Raw genomic sequence first — 20,437 nt, 5'->3', positions numbered from 1 at the left:
GATAAATTGGGTTTGGGTCAGTAAAGAGAATGTCATAAAGTTGTTCTATAGTGTCTTGGTCCATTGTACAGAAGGTACAGTCTACACTTGTCTCACATTGTTGATGATCTACATCTCTGGACTGCTGCTGCCTTCAAGTGCTGTCAAAAAGTTTGTAATTACGACAGAGCGCTCATGTAAGACCCAACAAAGTGGTAAATATGAGTGGGAAAGTTGGAATTTTCGATACTACCCGAGTCGTAGTATCGACAGAGAAAGTCTATAGGCAGAAAGCATGGAAGCCATGTAAACAATTGATATATTTTATATTATTGTTTGACATTCTTTGTAAAGAAATAGTATTGTGGCATTGTTTATGTTTCTGCTTTTTGTTCAAGGCATTTATAGCACATTGTTTGCATACTTACACGTTATATAACAATATAAAATCTCATATGTACGTCGCTTTGGATAAAAGCGTCTGCCAAATGGGAAATTGTAAATTGTAAATTTGCATACTTACACGTTGTATAACAATAATAATATGATCCTTTCTTCTAAATTAATGAAATCATCATGACATATCTGATGCACAATCTCCCCTTCCCTTCATTCTACCACTGCAGAACAAAGTAGCTCTGAATTCTAAGATAAAACAACAGCCAACAACTTATGTTTCAGCGTCCATTTTGTCATTATTTCCGACCAAAAGCACTTAAATTAACCGACAAGTCGTATTTGCAACTTCAGATCTGGGAGCCGCGGAGTTTACGAGCTGACATGAAGGCAGCATGGAACAACACGCCCATTGTCTGGCAGCAGCCAATGGGAGGCCGTGTTGCTGACGCGCTAACGCGCATGCCCGTGGAGGACCACACGTGGTTTCTGTAAACCACGCAGACGCAAGCAGCGCTTCAGAAATGGCGGCCGACGGTGGTAGTTCTTCGCTGGGGCTACCCTGCGTTTTTTCACCCAAATCACGACAGTACCTAGCTTTGTGTGCCCAGGATGGCAGACTTCGCATTTGGAACACTGATAGTAAAACACTTCACCAAGAATATGTGCCTTCTGCCCATTTGAGTGCCACTTGTACCTGCATAGCTTGGGGACCATGCCGGACAGTCAAGGTACGTGGGACTGCTTCTGCCTAGCTAGTTAGGCCAGGGCGAACTGGCTCTGATAACAGCTCTCAAAGTAGTGCACACGATTAAACAAGAAAATGTCAGCATTATTGGAGCAGGTGGAACTAAAAGCTCAGTGCCTCTTTGGCTTTGTGTCCATGCAGGTGCGTTCATGTGTCTGAAACAGTCGTGTATAAGGTTAGCTAATTAGCCACGTTAGCTGCTAGTTAGCTCGCTTGCAACAGCTGCGCAGGACGCACATGTTAGTCCCACATGGTAGTTTACGAAATTGCTTAGAGTGCCGTCAGGTTGTTATTTCAGAGTGAGCCAACTCAAAAGGATACTTCCCGCGAATAAATTAACACGACTGAGCTCCTCGTACTTATTTGCCACCGTTAGCACCACAAATAAACCTGATATTTAAGTTAGCATTAGCCCACCCGAGCTTTAGAGACGCGTGTGCGCCACCATGACACTTCTGGCAGGTGAGGTTCAAAAAAGTTTTGCCTCAGTGTGTAGAAATTATTGGTAATAATAACGCCAAAGTTAGCAGGGTGTCTTTAACTGTATCATTAGAATGAAATAACAGCAAATCTAAAGTTAACTATGCCTTGTTCATACTGAATAGTATTTGTGATCTGTCTGATTGATATTAGTTCTGTGCACTTCTTAACATCAGGTCTCATAGTCATTTAGTTAATTGTGTAGTTTCAATAAGTAGCAGGTGGTCAGACAAGGACAATTTTCATAAGTTGCCCAATGTGCTGTAATACAATTTCAAATCACAGTGGTTTACCTGGAGGGAAGACTGTAATGTAAAGATAAAGACTCAAAACTTATCAGACATGTCTTTCATTGGGTTTTGCATCCCAGTGTTGCAAGCATCATTACTGTCAATTAGGGCTGGTCGATATGGTTGAAATCATGATAATCATAAGGATTTTGCTCACATATGCAAAATCACTTTAAATAATCAAATTAATGTTCATCTGATTGAACCGAATGGTGATGTTTGGTGTGGTGTCAAACAAAACTGAAATTTTCAAATAATATTCCTACCATACCTCATTTTATCAGAGTTTTTAAGTAAAATTTGCTTGTCATCAATTTAGACAACAGAAATGTGTGTCACGATATTAAAATATCTTCATATCATCACGATATGATTCCACTGAAAGACGATAAACGATAATATTGAATTATCGCCCAGCCCTACTGTCAATGGCTGAAACTCATTTGTTTTTCTAAATGACTTTATGAACTCTTTCTAAATGGATAGGCTGATTGACTGTGTGAATGTGCATTTTTTTTTCTCAGGAGGGGCCTCAGAGGAAGAAGAGGAAATCGGAGGCAGGGCAGGTGGAGGAGAAGGCAGACCTGTTGGCAATGGGCACAGCAGCGGGCAGCGTGCTCATCTACAGCACAACAAAGGGGGCACTGCACTGCACCCTGGTGAGTTGGAGCCTTTATAACCTCTGGAATGCATGCTTTGTATACCATAACCCACGCAAGGGAAATGAAATGCACACTAGATACAAACTTTATTCCCAAGGATCAGCATATTTTTCTGACAGGGAAAGGTGTTGCGTACAGTTTCCTAAATAATGTATTCCTGGGCTGTGCAGAATCTCTGACCTACAAATAAAGTTGCCAGTAGGAGAAGGAGAACACCTTCACTATTATTCAAAGTGACAAAATAAGCATTAGCATTCTGTCACCTGCATGCACATTGTTTTTAAAGGACAATTCCAGTGTGACTTGAGTGTTTGCTAATTTTTTTTACATTGTCCATCCCTTTAATGTTAATTCTGACTGTTTTTACATCTATGTGCCACGATAAAAGATATTTCTTTTATCGTGGTCTATAGATGTTTTCCACGTTGTCCTCTCCAAAATAAGTTTCAACCAATAGGTAACGTTCTCTGCGGTTACGTTAGGACCCGCCTCCTGTCAGTCACATCCCATTCAAGCCAGCAAACAAACCACAGCCAGACTCTTTCGCCAGCTATAATCTGTAAATTTAAACTGAAAATAAAGCATGATTTTACACAATTGTGGCTTAAAATTGGTGCCCTCTTCTTTACAGGGAGTACCTTGTGATATTTGGGGAGAAATGGCAAATATTTCATAACATGACAAAAGACTGGGAAACGATCTAAAGCGATGCGAAACAGTGAGGGAGTACAGGAAATAAGCAAAAACTTAAATCATGCCGGAATTATCCTTTTAAATAATGAATCTGTAAATGCCCGTGTTCACATGTGCAGGCATGCAACGGCATTCGCCGTCTTGAATCCAAAATAGGCCACTTGCGTGATTCATGCAGATCGGACGAGAAATATATTTTTTTGGGGGGGGGGGGGGGGGGGGGGGGGGGGGGGTCGAGAGCCTGCCTACTCAAAGCGACTTCCATAGAAAGACAATGGAGCGCGAACATCTGATGCTGTGGATGCGCGTTTGGATGCGCGTGCATCGACTGTCAACAAAAGGCAGCAAGCACCTATAGAAATGGAGCCAATCAATTCGCTAGTCACAGCCAGTGTTGCCAACTTGGCGACTTTGTCACTAGATTTAGCGACTTTTCAGAACCCCCTGGCGACTTTATTTCTGAAAAGCGACTAGCGACAAATCTGCCGACTTTTCTGTTCAACACTTTACCATTGTTCCACATGGCCAGCCATGTGGAACAATGGTAAAGTGTTGAATCCCAAAGCATTTGCCAATAAATTGGTACGGCTGATGCCGGTTTGCTCTACTTGCTTGTCATCCAGAGAGGTCTAATGATCACAGCGCTTCCCACACACAGCGTAGCCCCCCTCCCTCCACTGCGAGCGGAGACTGTAGGTTATATATTGATAAGCAAATTAGCATATGACGTCATCCGGCGACTTGTAAATGTGATCATATCATATGTAAAGGTACATTTGCACTTAATAAATTAATACTTTGTACTTTATTTTGCTCAATCTTGTAATTCTGTTAGCTTGTGACCAGCACCAGAGTAATCCTAAAAGTCATCAGAAATGAGCATTTAGTAGCTTATTTTTCAAAAAAGACCCCCCTAGCGGGTCTGTGTTTTTCTCTGGTCATGCATCCTTCTCACCTTTTTCACCCCTAACCAGTTTGCATGCCTGCATGTATAATAGCTTATTGCACAGTATTCAGCATATGTTGTGATTGCACACTGTCAATATTGTGTAGCCTTCACTTTCCTGCTCCATGTCCTCCTGGGCAATAAGAGGTGAGACTCGTGCTCTACTGTGAATTGAATAATTGAACAGTTTGTTTTTCACTCTAATTGTATAATCTGTCTCTGTCAGGATGGAGGCCACAGTGGAGGGGTGAATTGTGTCCAGTGGCACCCCGAAGACAGTCTATTGTACAGCGGCTCAGATGACACACACATCATAGAGTGGGACCTGCAGACAGGCAAGACGCGCTGGTCAGTATCTGATACCTCAATTGAGATGGGATAGTTAAAAACAAAATGTTTGAAATGGGAAAGAAAGTAGGAAAGCCTTGGGAACTGAGACCTGGCTCCAGTGTTTCCAGAATCAACCGAAACATGTTTGGCATATAGAGTCCCATGTTTTTTTTTCTTCTTGCTCTCCATTCTTCCCTCGTCTCCTGTGTGAGTGACTCTGAGGTGTGCTGATCTTGGGAGGGGGCAAGAGTGTGTTCAGTTCTCCGCAGCACGGGGGCAATTTCCTTGGGGTTTGCCCACCACCAAAATATCCACCATGCCTGACCACCATAGTCCGGGGCTGTTTTTCTTCCTCTGCACTTGGACAACTTGACATAATTAAGGGAACCATGAATTCTGAGGGCTACCAGAGAATTCTTCAACAGAACGTCAAACCATCAGTCCAAAAGCTAAAGCTGGGATGAAAGTGGGTGTTCAAACAAGATGGCCCTAAGCACTCACGCAAATCTGTGAAAGAATGGCTTAGGAAGAAGTTCAGTGGTTTGGATTGGCCAAGTCAAAGTCCTGACCTAAATCCAATTAAGATGCTGAAGCAGCAAGACAGCTCATGCGAGACAAACCTCACTGAGTTGTCAAAGTTCTTTATTTAGGATATCTTCATTAAGATTTGAGCTTTAGATGGTTATATATATTTGTATATCATAGAGGTTATTCCTCTATGATATACAAATGACCACACCCTGTGGGATTCACAAACTTTAAAGCACGACTGAATCTCCAACTGGCAAACACTGAGCCGAATCTCCAGCAGAACACAGCCAGTGTGCTGTGTGTGACTCACTCTTTGTGATCAAAATGACAACTACTACCAGCTTTTCTACTGGTACTTCGTCCATTTTCATTCTGATTGTTGTGGTAAACTTTCAGCTGCCTACATACTGTGTGCTCATAGCTGGTCACAAAACAACGGTTCACATCAAGGCCACCTCTCTTGAGAAGATGAACTGTTATAAACTATAAAAGCACTCCGCTGTGCCTAAACAGGAGGTAGGCGCAGAGCCTTGCCGGTGTAGCTGCTTTCCGACTGCTTTTCAGCTGCTGCCCATTTACTTTGATGTAAAATCTAAAAAGGCGCTGGCAGTTTGAAAGAAGCCGGACAATGTGAACATGTCCTAATGCTTCCAAGTAGCCAGCTTTTCCATGGAAGCCAGGGCCTGAAGTACTCTTTAGCAAGCCTTAGTTGGACTTCTAACAGAGCACAGCCGAAACAAAACTTCAGATGACAACCCAAATACACCAGCAAGTAAGATCAATCGCAGGACATCATGTCATGCATTTAGTATCACTGTACTTCATGTAGACTACTTCTCTGGTGACTGATTAAGTAGCGACGCACTTGATACTCAGTTATCACCCCTGAACGTTGAAAGTCACCATGATTCCTGACTTGACACTCACTAAAACCCATTTCTTGGCCAAATAGCTTAACTTTGCACAGAGATGGCTTGCTGTAAACTCTCCTAAAGCCAGCAGGGCCTGTGGGAAGGCAGTGAAAGTAGTAGCAGCACTCCCTGGCACTATCAGGTGGAGTGCAATTGTGAATAAGAAGCCATTGAATTTATTTGTAAAACTTCAGGCTCCTGGGTTAATTGCTTAAGTACATCACTAGAAGAAATATCTGCTTGTTCGTGACTTGTATCCCAAATTATAAATAAACCTTAATTGACACAGATCAAAATGTGTCCCAGCCATTGCCATGTTTTCCTGGAAAAGTTTGGATGACTGTGTCTATTTTACTGTTTACACAGCAAGTGGAAGGCAGACCGGGCGGCGGTGACCAGTTTGTCTGTAAGCCCTGATGGCAAGCTGCTCCTCTCAGCAGGACAGATAATCAAGATGTGGGACTTGGAGACCAAAGAGGTGTACAGGGTGAGTCCTTTAATCAGCTGGTCCGCATTCACATCCATCCCTGTCTGAGACAACCATCAGTTTCCGTCTGTGCTCTGTCACTGATTCTGTCTTTCATGTGGTGTTTACACTCTTAAAAATATAGTCTTTCAATTGCCAGTTTCCAATCCTAGTTCAGCTGAATATAACCACAGCGAAACGGTGAAGGTTACACATAAGTCGAACGTGACCCTCACTTTTAGAATATAATTGAATAAACCTCCTTGCTCCTTGTTCTTGTCTTTCTCTCCATAGAAATTCACAGGCCACTCCACAGCTGTGACGACCCTGCGCTTTGCCACCACGCGACCCCCCGACAGCAACGGTCTCTATTTCCTGTCCGGGGCGGCACACGATCGACTCCTCAGTGTATGGTGAGTGCAGTCCAGAGTTCATCTTCTGTTAACCATGTCGGTGATGCTCTGCCATTGCATGTCATGTAAAACGTTTTGCTGATAGGACGTTGTCTTACTGTAGGCAAGTGCGAGAAGACGGCAAGGACAAGAACTCAGTGGTTTCCTTCACACTGACGGATGAGCCCCAGCACATCGACCTCTTCACCTCCAACAGCAAGGAAGAGGTCAGCAAATGTCCTAATTTGTACTGGGTGCAGTGGTGTGGGTTGTCTCATCAGTGTAATTATAGCACTGATGAGCCAACCCACAGGACTGTACCCAGTACAAATGAATGTACTGGCTGCAGAATTTATGAACATGTCTTGCTGGAATCGGGATGTAGCCATTTAATCCTCCTGTGAAATAATATTATTTCTTTTGTGCAGGCGGTGAGGCTGGCGGTGGTGTGTAAGGATGGACAGTTGCATCTCTTTGAGCACTTTTTAAATGGGTAAGACCCTTCAAATGGTTAAAGCGGTACTATCTGTGCACAGCACGCTCATGTTTACCAACCCTGGTAGTCTATGATGCTTTACAGGGGCTGAATTTCAGTGCGAGATTGGGGGTATTGCGCATAATTTCATCGATTCCCGCAAATCTAGCACTTACACTGCGGGAAATTCCTGCACACACTTACAGCGATATCTAATAATGTTCAGCCAACGTTTGCACCGGTGCGGAATGCGGGACGACTGGCTGGAAGCGCTGCATCAGACGGACCGACTTCCACTGACAACACACCTGGCGCGCTCTCTCTACAAGGCTACGAGCCCCCTCTGCTGTTGCAGCATCTCTCGCTAGCATATACAGACAGGTTTCAATGATGTGAACTAGGGATGCAGCGATGCCACTTTTTCAATGCCGATACCGATTACGAGTATGAAAGTTTAAGTATCAGCCGATACTGAGTTCCAATCCATTACTTTTACTGAACAGTGCAGGCTTACTTCCTTAGTTTGAGGTCAATGGACAAAATTATTGAGATAAAATCCTTGTTTTTCCCACTGTTTGAGAAATACAGGCTTCTATGTGCCACAAATGCATAAAATCAAGACAGTTTGCTTTTATTTCTTACATGCTACTCATGGCTTTCTGTATCAGATTTTAGTCTTGGGTAAAATCTCCGATACCGATATTCCATTTTAGCCTGGTATCGGCATCGATATCTGTATCGGTGCATCCCTAATGTGAACTTGAAGGCATGCAAACATGGACCGCTGGCTAAAACGTAAATCTACATCATCTGAAGGGGAACCCGCTCAGAAAAGAAACACCGGACCCCGAAAGGACTAGCGCAAACGGCAGTACCAGTGATGTCCCCGAAAGGACTAGCTAGTGCAAACGGCAGTACCAGTGATGTCAACGTTTAACAACGTTAATCCTCCGGATCCTCAGACAGATAACGGTAATGTTACTAAGAAGCAGCAGTCCAAAGACAAGTTTCAGGCTAACTGGCTCAGAATATATCCGTGCCTCGAACTTAACAACGGTGAAATGAGCTGCTCGATTTGTAAAATGTACGGTGCTGCGCCTTTTACCAGCCGATGTTACAAAACGTCAACTTTAAGTCGCCACTCTCATACAGCAGTTTAGAACCAGTTTAGAACATTAGAAATGAATTTTGGAGAACGTTTACTTTACCAGAGTATATTTTTAGATGGGTATTTGCACTTTTACTTGAGTAAGGAATTTGTGTACTGCTACCACCTCTGGGTAAGAATAGGACAATGTAAGACCTGTAGTTAAGCTCACAAGTAGTACTGAACTTTGTATATTGTGTTCATGTTTGGCCAAAGAAGCCTGCTCATGGCTACATGTCCCTCCACACAGGCCCTGTAAGAAGCCCTTGTCACCCTCCTGTACGGTGCAGATGTCGAACACAGCGGACTCCCCAGTGCCTGTCCCCCTGCTGGCGGCAGCCCTCGGGACGGACACTCGGACTGTGCTGCTGGCCTATGGCAACCACCTGCAGCCTGTAATGGAGAAAGTGGTGAGTGCCCAGGAGCCGTTCAGCACTGTTGAAGTGCATGTAGATGTATGCGTGTGCTTCACTTCTAGGGTTAAACCAATATATCGGTTTGCTGGTGTATCTGGCCGATATCTGCCTTTTATTAAATATCAGATATCGGCAGCCATGCTTTACAGTCTGTAAAAACTCTAGCGAAAATGTATTTTCTTTACACATGACATTTATTCAATTCATTGTTTAATAAGGTTTTTTTTTTTTTAAGTTAATTAATTTAGACGCTCACTTATCCTTGATTTTCCCTTACCATTGAATAGGTGGGGTGGGTCAGCTTGCCTTAAAAGAATTTAATTAGTCTTTCAGTTTTAATGTCCCTTGATGGTCTGAATGCTGTTTCAGAGGCTTTTCCACCCTGACAAGAATAAAACTCTAGAGCAAACACTGAATCCTTCCTTTCTCTTCTCTGTGTAGGAGATCAACACAGCGGAGAGACACGTCTGCTTGACCCGGGACGTACAGACCACCCTGTCCCTCTCCATGGAAACCACCATCTCCAAGGTAACACTCCAGCCTTCTGAGCTCATGTTGAGGGGAAGCAGAGACTTATGTGGCTTTATTTCACTTTCACTGAAATTCTCCATCTTATTCACCAGTCAAGTGCACACACTGGAGACACGAGTCAAACTGTAATTGTGACTGAGAGATGAAAACGAGAGAATTGTTCCCGCTTTTCAGGTGAAGACCCCAATTGTCAATGCCAAGAGCAAAGTGTTGGTCCCAGGGCTTCCTGGTCACCAAGCCCCAATCAAGGGAACCTCTCAAGGATCAGAGAAGAGGAAAAAAGGCACAGACACCAAAGAGGTATGTTATCATTAAGGAGACACAGAGAGTATTTTGCTGAAGATGCACCAGACACTAGCTCTACATCGGAGTTTCTTTGGTGGTGATTGGCTTAGACTCCTAAAACCCCAAGCAAGTTAAGGAACAAAGAATGTTGGAACCACAGTGTTGAAGCCTAACTGATTAGAAATGCACCGATCAATCGGACACCAGTCATAATCTGCCAATAAACGTTCTAAATAGGTGAATGAGCACTGTTTCAACTGTTTCAATTTATGCTCATGTGCCATTTGACAGTCATTGAATACAGCCTTTTTATTTTTTAATAGAAAATGGGCCCATCCATTCTTTAGGTGGCCTCGCTGTTTTTAATTTCAGCATTGCTGGCAGCGCAGCGTGGAGAGAGACTTGGTCATTTAATTTTGCTCCTTTCTGAACAGTGTTTTGAGAGTGTTTAATTACTGTATTCATTCACTATGCTCAACAGTTAATAAACATTGACAGCTTACATTCATTTCTGACCTTGTTTTTTGAATTTCATTGCCTACTTGATTGGAAACAGTTTTATGTATTGGAAAGAAGACATATCCTATGCCGTCTCAATGAAAACCTTTTTCATGTGCCACTGCAGCTATATTTGTTTAAAAATTATGATTTATTTCAGCGTGGTTAGGCCGACAATGTCAGACAGCCATGAGAGCAATGCGTTAAACACAGTGCTGTATTGACATTTTACGTTTTACACTTGCTGTGCATTTTAACATGTTATGGCATTGTTGGTAGAAAGTCTGGATAAGATGCATAATTTCAATAGGCGATTGAATCAGTGATCAGCCAATGATTTGCAAATCAGTAATGTGAATCGGCCCCAAATACCTGAACAGCATATCCCTGCTACCAGTCGCTGTTCACCTGAGATGAACTGTACATTTAGTGTGCTACACCAAAAGTTGGCCCACTGTTGTGACTCTCAGCGGGTATTTGCTTGTCCCATCTGATGGTAACTCTTTGGTCACTGTGACAACCTTTTCCCCTCTAGATGTCAATAGCGGAGCGACTAGGCGAAATCGATCTGTCTACAGTCCCCGCTGTGAAGGGAGGTCCTAAGGGGGCGCCCTCCTTACAGACAGACAACTTTGCAGTGCTGCTGGTGCAGGGTTTGGAGAGCAGTGACGCCAACATCCTCAATGTGAGTATTCTTCTCAGAGAGTCTGTGGTCTCTGCAATGTAGCATTTAATTGTAGGGGAAGTAAGCTATTGTAATGTCAACTAAAACCTTAATTAGATTAGAGTGTGATTTGGCCTGAAAACTGGAGCCAATGCAATTTCAAACCGAGCCTGCATAGCACAGCTTTTTGTAATCTCTGACCTAAAAATGGACTGAAGCAGGTGAGAATTTTGTAACAAAAAATTTCTAATAGTAGTATTTTTGATTCTGAGCAATTAAATGAGAAATCCAACAAGACCTGTCCTGACGTGACCCCAGCTCGTCTAGGCATAAATGTTAACCTCTTCTCTTCTTTACCAAATTATTTTCTTTCGCCTATACAGAAAGTTTTCCAGACCCGCAAGGAGACTGTGATAAAGAAGACGGTCGCTCGGTTACCCCTCCCTGCTGTCCTGCCATTGGTGGAAGAGGTGAGTGTCAGATTTTGTTGTATCTGAGAAGTTGTTTTTACATTCTTAAGATATTTTTTTTTAAATTTATTTTATTCTTTATTATCTTGAGATACCAGTCTTTGCTCTCAAGTCATGATAACCTGTTCAGTTGTTTCGTAACATGATCAGGACTTGAAGTGAAGTTTTTTGAACTCAGTTAAATGGATTTATTCCAGTTTTTAATCCAGTCCTTTATCTCCTTCTCTGTAGATCACAAAGAGGCTGCAAGGGCACCCTTTTACGTAAGTGAAAGCTTCACAGTTCACAACTCTAAGCACTTAATTGGCTTATCTCAACATGAAAGTTCATAGAGCATCTGTGTACACGCATCAGACGGCCACTGCTGCAGACACTGTAGTGTTCATGCTGCCCTTTTTACTTTTCATTGTGAAAACCTTAATGTCATCTTAATTTGTATTGGATATACAGGGAACACTCTGCTCTTGCACTGTCTAAACTAAGTGGTTTATGAGTAATTGTGCGACAAGTGATAATCCCTTTATCAAGAGATGCTGATACGTGACGATGCAAATACTTAACAGCACATACCTTTGCTCCCCCCCGCAGGGCGGTGCTGATGGTACGGTGGCTCAAGGCTGTGCTCATGCACCACACCTCATACCTGTCTTCGGTGAGTCCACTCTACAAATGGCATGTTCGGCCTGTGCTGCTGACGATACAAAATACCAAAATGTATTCAATTTATTACCACATTAAAATGTGATAATCGAGTTCAGATTACATGCGTTTATCTTTTAAACCTTATTAAAATTTTACACACATTACAACATAATGCACTTTAGTGCTAATGCTGTATAATGCAGTATGCACTTGATCTTAAGTGATACAGTAATTATTTTGTTGCGTTACTGTAGGTTGAATGTTGGATTGAAGGATTGCAGCTGTTTTATGCTGCACTACAAACTTCTTCACTGAACACAGTACCATATTCATGTAAATTTGCTTCAAACTTAGTAATTCTGTACTGCAAAGTATCACAATCAAAATAAGGCATGTATGACAGTATATTAAAGCACAAGTGTGCTAGCTGGTGGGGGCTATGCACGATTGGAGTGAGTGAAACTAGGTTGACTTTAAAAACTCCACCTGTTAACATTGTGGTAGCATAGTGTTGTAACTAAGAGAATTACTGAACAAAATATTTAGTTCATATGTTCACCTAGTCACTACAGTTACAAAATCACTGCGCTATTTCCTGATATGTGAATGTACAGCTCGCCTGCCTCCAGCTGGTTGATGCTTGTGTGACTACCGTACTGTCTGGTGTATGAGCACACTGTAGTTTCCTTATGCAGGGCTCTTAGGGCCTCTGATTACGCAATGCAAAAAGCACTACACACAAACAGACACAGAGCCGGCTCTTTATAGAGGCGCTCCTACCGAGCACCTAATAAAATATTTTGAGATGCAGTTGCTGCTTTTTTTCCCCCATAAGTACTTCCCCTTTTTCCAGCTGCTCTTGTATTGGTTTAGTCTGCTTGTCATGTTATATTTCTGTCTGGTCGTACTCTTGAGCCAGTTTTGTTTTGTCGACTCGTGAGCTCAGTGATATGCCCACTCAAAATATGTATGTAGTGTGGAAGTAACTACTTGTGATTTTAGTAATTGGTTTTGGCAATTGCTCAGAGAATGAGGAGCTCCCAGGGACCTCCCTTTTGTACACACTTTATTTTTTAATTTTCATTTTAATGAACAGTCATTCGTGGTGTTTTGATTTTTATCCTCTGAATATGTGCTGTCTGCTGTTGAAGCAGTTTTTCCTCTCTGTACTGATCCATGTACGTATCCAACAGCTTCCAGACCTGGTCACCCAGCTGGGAGTGCTCTATCACATGATCGAAAGCAGAGTGAAGATGTTCCACAAACTAACAAAGCTGCATGGCAAACTGTATCTCCTAATGACACAGGTACGTCTCGTCATGCACAGAACTATGCATGGTATCTTTGCCTTTGAATTAACTGTTTTAAATGGGCTGATCTTTACAAAACTGCTGTAATTTTTACCACTGGCTTAAACTGAAAATCTAGGTCCCTATGCTGTGTATTACAGCAAAATGCTAAATTTTCACAGCACACACTCAGACCCATTCCTGATTGGCTGCAAAGTTAGCCCATTTAAAACTCAATCATCCATCTCGCTCTTGGGTGCAAGGTCAAGATGTGAGCCAAAATTTGGTTTTCAGAAGTTGGATAGCAATAACTTTCATTCTTCCCAAGGAAACTAACAAGATTTATCCATGTTCATCAGCATTCTGTCAGTCTGCTCCAATTTGTGATGCATTTTAATCCAAGAATAAATATTTGCAAGCAATACAATGTGTCTATTTTTAGGATTAGGGGAATATGTGGACAGATCACACTTTGAAGTGTTTTTTACTTGTATTTAGACATCCAGATATTGGTCACCTTGTCGCCTAGCTTTTTCAAAGTACACAAACACTGTCAATCACTACTGTGTGAGATTTGAATGATGTATGCTTCTTCAAACTAAATATAACTTTCTGTTGTACCTGTGATACAAAACACATACCCTTGTTAATTTGATAATGCATTTTACTTGTCATCATGGTAACTCTGTAGATGAAACTTGAGTGTAAGAAAATGGGATGTACTGTAGGTCTGCAAAAGCTCCCTAATGGATCTTTAATACCATACTTCCCTTTCACCACCAGGTGGCGACAAGCGACAGCAGCAACGCAGTCACAGATGTGGACCACACAGCTAAACTGGTGTATGAAGAGGGTGAGTGTTGGTTCTTCTCTTGGTCTCTCTCTTTCTTGTAGAGTCCTACTCGCCCTCCGTTTCTCAGGTGCTCTGGCTCGTCAAAACAACCTCCCCAGTGAGGGTCCAGTGATGCTGACACAATTTCTTAGGCGCTTCAAAACTCATACCCATCAAAACGATGAACCATCTATACCAGTCACAGTCCAGCCATAATTGGGTCAGGTTGAAATTGACAGGAATAAACTGTTGAGCCTAATTTGGCCCCTAAATCAGCAATCTTCTTGATGTGAGTGCAGCATATTTCAGATACATGATTGACTGGAGCGACTTGAGCCCACTGGAATGCAACAGGTCGCATTGATGCTCTGTTGAAATTGCTACCCTGCCAGTGTATTGTTTTCTCATTATTTTGACTGGCATTCATTATCTTTGTCAATGCACTTTAAATCATTTGGTGATGCTTTTTCAGAAAGAGTGCACCGAATTGGTAAAGATTTATGAAGGCAATTTCGTCTGCCATGCAGCCACTCTTGACGATGCACCGCACGCAAACAAGACTCCTGTTGCCTGGCAACCTGACCGGCAGCGTTCAGATCCTCCCCTTTGAATGGAACAACAAGGCCCTGCTCTGTTCGCTCTCATTTCTCATTAACGTACTGTATAAAACGCTTTATTGAACCACATAGAAAATTGGCTTTCATGAAATAATTAAGCTGAGCCCTGCGTTCCAGTCGTCCTGCCAGTGGGCCAGGATGTGAGGGTTCATTTAAAAAAAAAAAAGTTCATAAAAGGCAGCTGATGAACAGGAGGTTGTTACGGTCCTGCACGGATGCTGCTGTGAGGCGGGCTCGTTATGGGACCATCAGGAACCTAACATGGGAAGCTGAACATTTCCTCTGTCAAACATCAAGCAAGTTCCGTCATTGTCAGTTGATCATAGTTTGTTCAGGTTATTAATTGATCTTTCAATTGCAAACATTTAGCGTACCGTCTAATCTCATTGGTTGTCAGGCTTCCTTCACCTGTTCATACTGTAGCGTGAGCTGGGCTAATGAGAGGAACTGCAATAATGCTCCTGTCAGAACAGCTTACAGTTTTGAGTTGCAGGGTTAGAATTAGGCCTTTTTCAATGCAAAATAATCACCCAGGGGTGATGCAAATAATAGGGCTACCTGTTTTAAATTTTAGACGTCATCATTTTTTATGAGGCTACTCGTTCTCTACATGCAGCAGCACTGTTAAGCTAATTTACCTGTAACTCTCAGTGATTTCAGTTATGGAGTTGATTGACACATATTACAAGTAATGGTAATAAGCTGTGGAGTTGACCTATTTGGTCCGCTACTTTGCATTCATAGCACTTTCTCCTTTTAGTAGAAATATGTGCATACTTACCCTGTTAACCAGTGTGCATTGTGTATGAAATCGTGTAAAAAAAGCTTTTTAATTAAGTCAATTACATCATGTAATTTCTCAATCAGTGAAAATAAAAGTGTCCATTATTCTGCTGCTGCCGCTGCGGAGCTGTGTTCAGATTGCCTAAAAATGGAATATTTTCCTCGTTTTTGCTATTATACTACTGCAACTTACATTTTATTGATAATTACATTTGCCTTGTGCCCTCATTTCTCTGCTCTATGCAAGCATATTTACAGTTATGACATAGATTAATAATTTTTCATAATCAATTGACTCGCGATTGCGCCATAGCCCGAGGCTCGCGGTGCCAGCGGGAGATGCTGCCTGGCCTATCGGGGCAGACTCCATCAGCAAATCATGTTGACATTCCTCTCCCCTGGACCACAGTCAGTATTGTTGTCATAACCGAATGCCTCAGCTATGGTATTGAAATGCAAATACCTGCGATCTCTCCCACATGGAATTTAAAAACAAATGAGAGCGCTCTTCAACACAGGAGGTGCTCTTTTTTTTCCCCTCCCCGTCACGTCTCTACTCATGTCTGTGCGTGCATGTGTGGGGTTTGTGCTGCTGTTTATGTAATGAAAACATCTCATTTTCTGGCTCTGCAGCATCACAGACTGATAGATTTGTTTTTCCTTTTCCTCACCATTTAGAGTCATCCGATGAAGATGAGGCCTCTGGTGATGAAGGCCTTCCTGATGACGACTCTGATGTAAGTTATGACAAACTGACCAGTCAAGAGCGCGCAGCCTAGATGGATTATTAGTAAACCAGGACATTTCAAGACCATACCTAACTTGAAGTAGGATACGAGCCGAGCCCTGAGGTGTTTTTCTTTCCTTTCTCAGAATTGGGAAGAGGAGGAGGTGATGGAGGAGACGATGGAAGAAGACAAGGAAGGGCAAGCAGACGAGGAAGAGGAGGACCCAGACAGCAGAACGGAATCCAAAGCGAACGGAGAAGAAGACATGGAGCACGGGAATGAGAGCGAAGAGGAATGAATGAGTGGAAATGCCAATCATACACAAATTGAAAGAAAAAAAAAATGGACCTGAAAGATTTATATATACTTTCATTTTATTTTCATGCTTTTGATTTTATTATCAGAACAAAGTATGGTTTTTACGAGATCACAAGCAAGGGACAGATAACAACATCGGGACTCGGGCAGCGCGGGCCCCCCGCCACGCCGCGACACGGTTCAGCCACTAGGGCGGTGATGTCATACTCCCCCTTCTACCCCCCACCCCCACCCCCACCCTCAAGCTGAGCGACAGTCGCTGCGTTTGGGGGAAAAAAAAACATTCTGCTGAATCAAATCTATGTAAGTTCTCCCTCTTGCATTCTTCATTCGCTCTGCATCCCAATTCCGCAGCCCGCTCTCGCGTGCACGAGCCTCACCCCTATAGACTTGCATTGAAGATGACTGAAAAAAAATCTCTCTTGAACTTGGCTGCATTCCAGTTTGTCTACGTTGCAGTTCCAAATCTCGTAATGTCCATTGTACGACATGAGTAGTATTACAGTATATTCTATGCCCCGCTTAACAGTAGATGACACAGCACTCTGCCAGTGTTTGGTTTATCTTAACCCAGCTGCTACGTAGTCTACCTGGAATGTTCCTAGTTGTGTGGGGGAGCACACAAATGCAAACCGGTAGGGTCGGTCTGGAATTGGGATGCAGGGCCCCGGGTTGTTTTTTTTTTTGTACAGAATACTGCTTGATCCAGAGGTGGGCTTGCCAGAAGTGGCCATACATCATGTCCACACAGTGTAAATCTGTATGCACAGTGCAGTGTTTGTATGAGCTCTTCCCTCTACAGCTATCCCCAGAAATCCTTGGGATTAAATGAATTCCTGTAAAGTCTCCTCCTGAATGCGTTTTTTTTAATTTTATTTTTTTTTATTTCCACGTTCCATTTTTGTTTTAACTGTGTTCTCTCTTTTGTGCATTTAGTTTTCGGGCATGCCCTCATGTCCGTTGCCTTGAACCCATAGCCGCAGGGGCAACTTGAGGAAAAGAAAATGTGAACTTTGCTCAAATAGGTGAATAAATGGGTTTTTGAAATGGCTTACTGTGTCTCATGCAGGGGATATGAAGTGTAAAAGTGCTTATTGAGTCAATGATAAGCTTCACTAAGGGACAAATACACTAGTGCTGTACAGGATGCTGCTTTTTTATATTTGCTCGATTCAGACATGGGAGGGAAACTCATGACTGTGAAATGTGGTAATTATCAGATTCCCTGCTAACATTGACTTGCTAGAGAAGTGTAGGGAATGTTTAAAAAGGTTTTTCAGCTGGTTGAAATGCAGCCAAAGGTTGTAAATAGGCTAAGGTGATTTTTGCACCAAGGCTGATGGGTGTCAGTGTGGTTCAGACTTGCCTTAATGCTACTGCATCTTTGGTCACAAAGACATAGACTAGGCTCAAAATGGATGCTCACTCCAAGATTTAAACTGATAAGGATCAAATTGACAAACCACCCCTCTGTTCCTCACCAACGTACTCTCTCTCAGAGCCGTGAATCTGAGCAGGTGAGGGCCAGGGAGCTGATGTGGATCTATTGACATTCACTCACTTTCCCTCACTTGTAAGTCAGCCAGTTTCTGGCTGACTTGCGGAGTCTTACGGAGACTTATGGAGTCTACAAAATTTGTACTCTATAATTTAGGCCAATGTGATTTAAAATGTAGCAAAAGATTAATACTTAAAGGTGCACTAGGCAATTTCACACGTTGGCAGCAAGAGGTAACTGTTTGAAATTTAAGGCCTTCAATGCCCAGAAATCCTGTAACATGACGTCAGTGAACTGCTCACAGCACATTCATGTTTACCAACCCGGCTGCTCTGTGATGCTTCATACCAAAGGAAACCAAAGAGATGAGAGAGGAAAAGATCTAATGTTGGTGAGTCCAGCTTTCTTTGGACGGAGTGCTGCTCACTGCTGTTTAGGAGGGGGGGGGGTTGTGTTAGTCTTTTTTTTTTTCACTCTTAAGTTTTGATTAATCAATTCCTGTGGGTGGAGTTTGCTGCCACAGATCATACTGGATACCGGAAATTAATTTGGGCAAATCAACAGCATCTCAGGGAGGGAGGGATGGGACGCTCTTCTGTTGCAACCCTTCTTTGTGATTTCGGCTAATATGGCTGTATTTTTATATAAAACTCTTACTTAGTGCAAGTTTAAGTCAAAACAAAGTGGAAGTAAAATTACTGAAAAAATTGGGATGTTGGGATTCTTATTAACCTCTTAGTAACAGCTTTGTCTGAGTCCACTGGAGCTTTTGAAAGTGACCTGTATGGATGTAACCTAGGTTACCTGAGGCAAGCGAAACACTGAATTTTTTATTTTTTTATTTAACCTTTATTTAACCAGGCAAATCATTAAGAACAAATTCTTATTTACAATGGCGACCTGGCAATATGAATATGGCATGTGTGCCTTCATGGACCCTGCTGTTGTATTTTTCCATCACAAATGAGTGCTCAGCATGTCACGGTCAAAGTGCCTCTCTTTCCTTGGTCATATATGCAGTACACTACATGATTTCTGCTTCTGGAGAAGCGCTTGATAAGCGAGCGGCAACCTGGAGCCACATAAGGAGCTTTGCCAAGGGTGAGCGGCAGCTAAAACGAGCTACGTTTTCAATAACACACATCTGAGGCAGTAAGGTGATCAAGTTCTTGCTGGTGATGGATATGAGTCCTCAGTCAGGTTTGGGTTTTACCTGTTGGGGGTCCAAAGCTATGGGGGGGGGGGCGATTTTTAGGGTTAACGATAAATTTGCGAACAGCAGTTGCACTCAATAGCAAATCGAGAGGCAAAAAAAAAGTCACAATGATCATTCAAAAGTGTAAACCAATGGGAGATCGCTTATGGAGAATGAAGGCAGTTTTATTTGATCGGAACTAGAAAGTAAAAGTGATGAGCTTTTGATATTAAAATACAAGAACATATATTTTTTGGTTATTTTTGGGCATAAATTGTCAAATAGGTGTATAGTATGATATGGTGATTTGTTTCATTTCAGTGTGACTTTAAGCCAGTCAGCGAGGCTAGCAATATGCCAGCTTCAACCAGTTGCCACCCACATCCATCTGTGAGATCAAAGCCTTCGTTGACTTGGCCGGCTTCGAGCTTGCCGTGGCACAAAACCCGAGTCAGATGGCAAAGGCTTCTGCCCATCGTGCAAATCAAGATGAGACTCATCTGTCATCTGGATCTACTGGCCAGACGCCACAGTCTTTGTCCTGGGTTTTGCCCAGTGGGTCCTGAGTGTGAGGGAAAGAAGCCCAATTCATTCATTATCCCCCAAGAAGGAGCTCTTGGTGTCGCGCCACGGATGCCGCTTCCCAGGCCATAAGACCAGGTAATGGAGGGGAGAAGAGGTATTAGCTCATTAAAAGAGCTTAGTTAGACTGTTGTTAGGCAAGTGAAGCCTGGAGAAGAGAAAACCGTGTCTTTTTCCAAGTAACTGGTGACGACTGCGGGTTCCCAGAGCCACCATTCACGAACCGTCATGCAAAATGTCAATGTTCCACTTAAGTGATAATTGTGTGAATGAACACCAGAATTTAGAACGTTGAATAATGCATTCGTGAATATATATGAATAATGAATTACATGCATAATTCAATGTGCACCGACAATGCTTCAAACTTTTATCAGTACAAATTTGAAAAGCGCGTGGGCCATCATCTGTCTTGCCGTCAGTTTTTCTTTCAGTGTCACAGGTGAAATTACAGGTATTTTTAAGGCAGAGTGAAAGAGAGAGAGAGAGAGAGAGAGAGAGAGAGAGAGAGAGAGAGAGAGAGAGAGAGAGAGAGAGAGAGAGAGAGAGAGAGAGAGAGAGAGAGAGAGAGGTATTGACAGCAGCTCTTGAAGCACTCTGTGGACAAAACAGCTTTTAGCTGCACTGTGTGAGCCGGCCCTGG

The 20,437-nt window shown here is 42.7% G+C and overlaps 1 protein-coding gene across 1 annotated transcript; it reads left to right on the top strand.

Annotated features, from left to right (window-relative positions):
• Positions 1-890: 890 nt before the first annotated feature.
• wdr43 (WD repeat domain 43) lies at positions 891-17,570 on the top strand. Its single transcript, XM_071911454.2, has 18 exons — positions 891-1,106; positions 2,418-2,552; positions 4,421-4,542; positions 6,333-6,453; positions 6,727-6,845; positions 6,949-7,051; positions 7,253-7,317; positions 8,697-8,856; positions 9,304-9,390; positions 9,568-9,693; positions 10,712-10,861; positions 11,224-11,310; positions 11,542-11,573; positions 11,899-11,962; positions 13,146-13,259; positions 14,025-14,094; positions 16,152-16,210; positions 16,347-17,570. Exons 1-18 carry the CDS (start codon positions 900-902, stop codon positions 16,497-16,499), a joined length of 1,974 nt encoding a protein of 657 aa, XP_071767555.1. The 5' UTR covers positions 891-899; the 3' UTR covers positions 16,500-17,570.
• The last annotated feature ends 2,867 nt before the right edge of the window (positions 17,571-20,437 follow it).

Source organism: Centroberyx gerrardi, chromosome 17, assembly GCF_048128805.1.
Source record: "Centroberyx gerrardi isolate f3 chromosome 17, fCenGer3.hap1.cur.20231027, whole genome shotgun sequence".
In the NCBI taxonomy this organism is placed as follows: Eukaryota; Metazoa; Chordata; class Actinopteri; order Beryciformes; family Berycidae; genus Centroberyx; species Centroberyx gerrardi.
The sequence above is the reverse complement of the archived record's forward strand: the minus strand, read 5'-3'. Positions and strand labels throughout refer to the sequence as shown.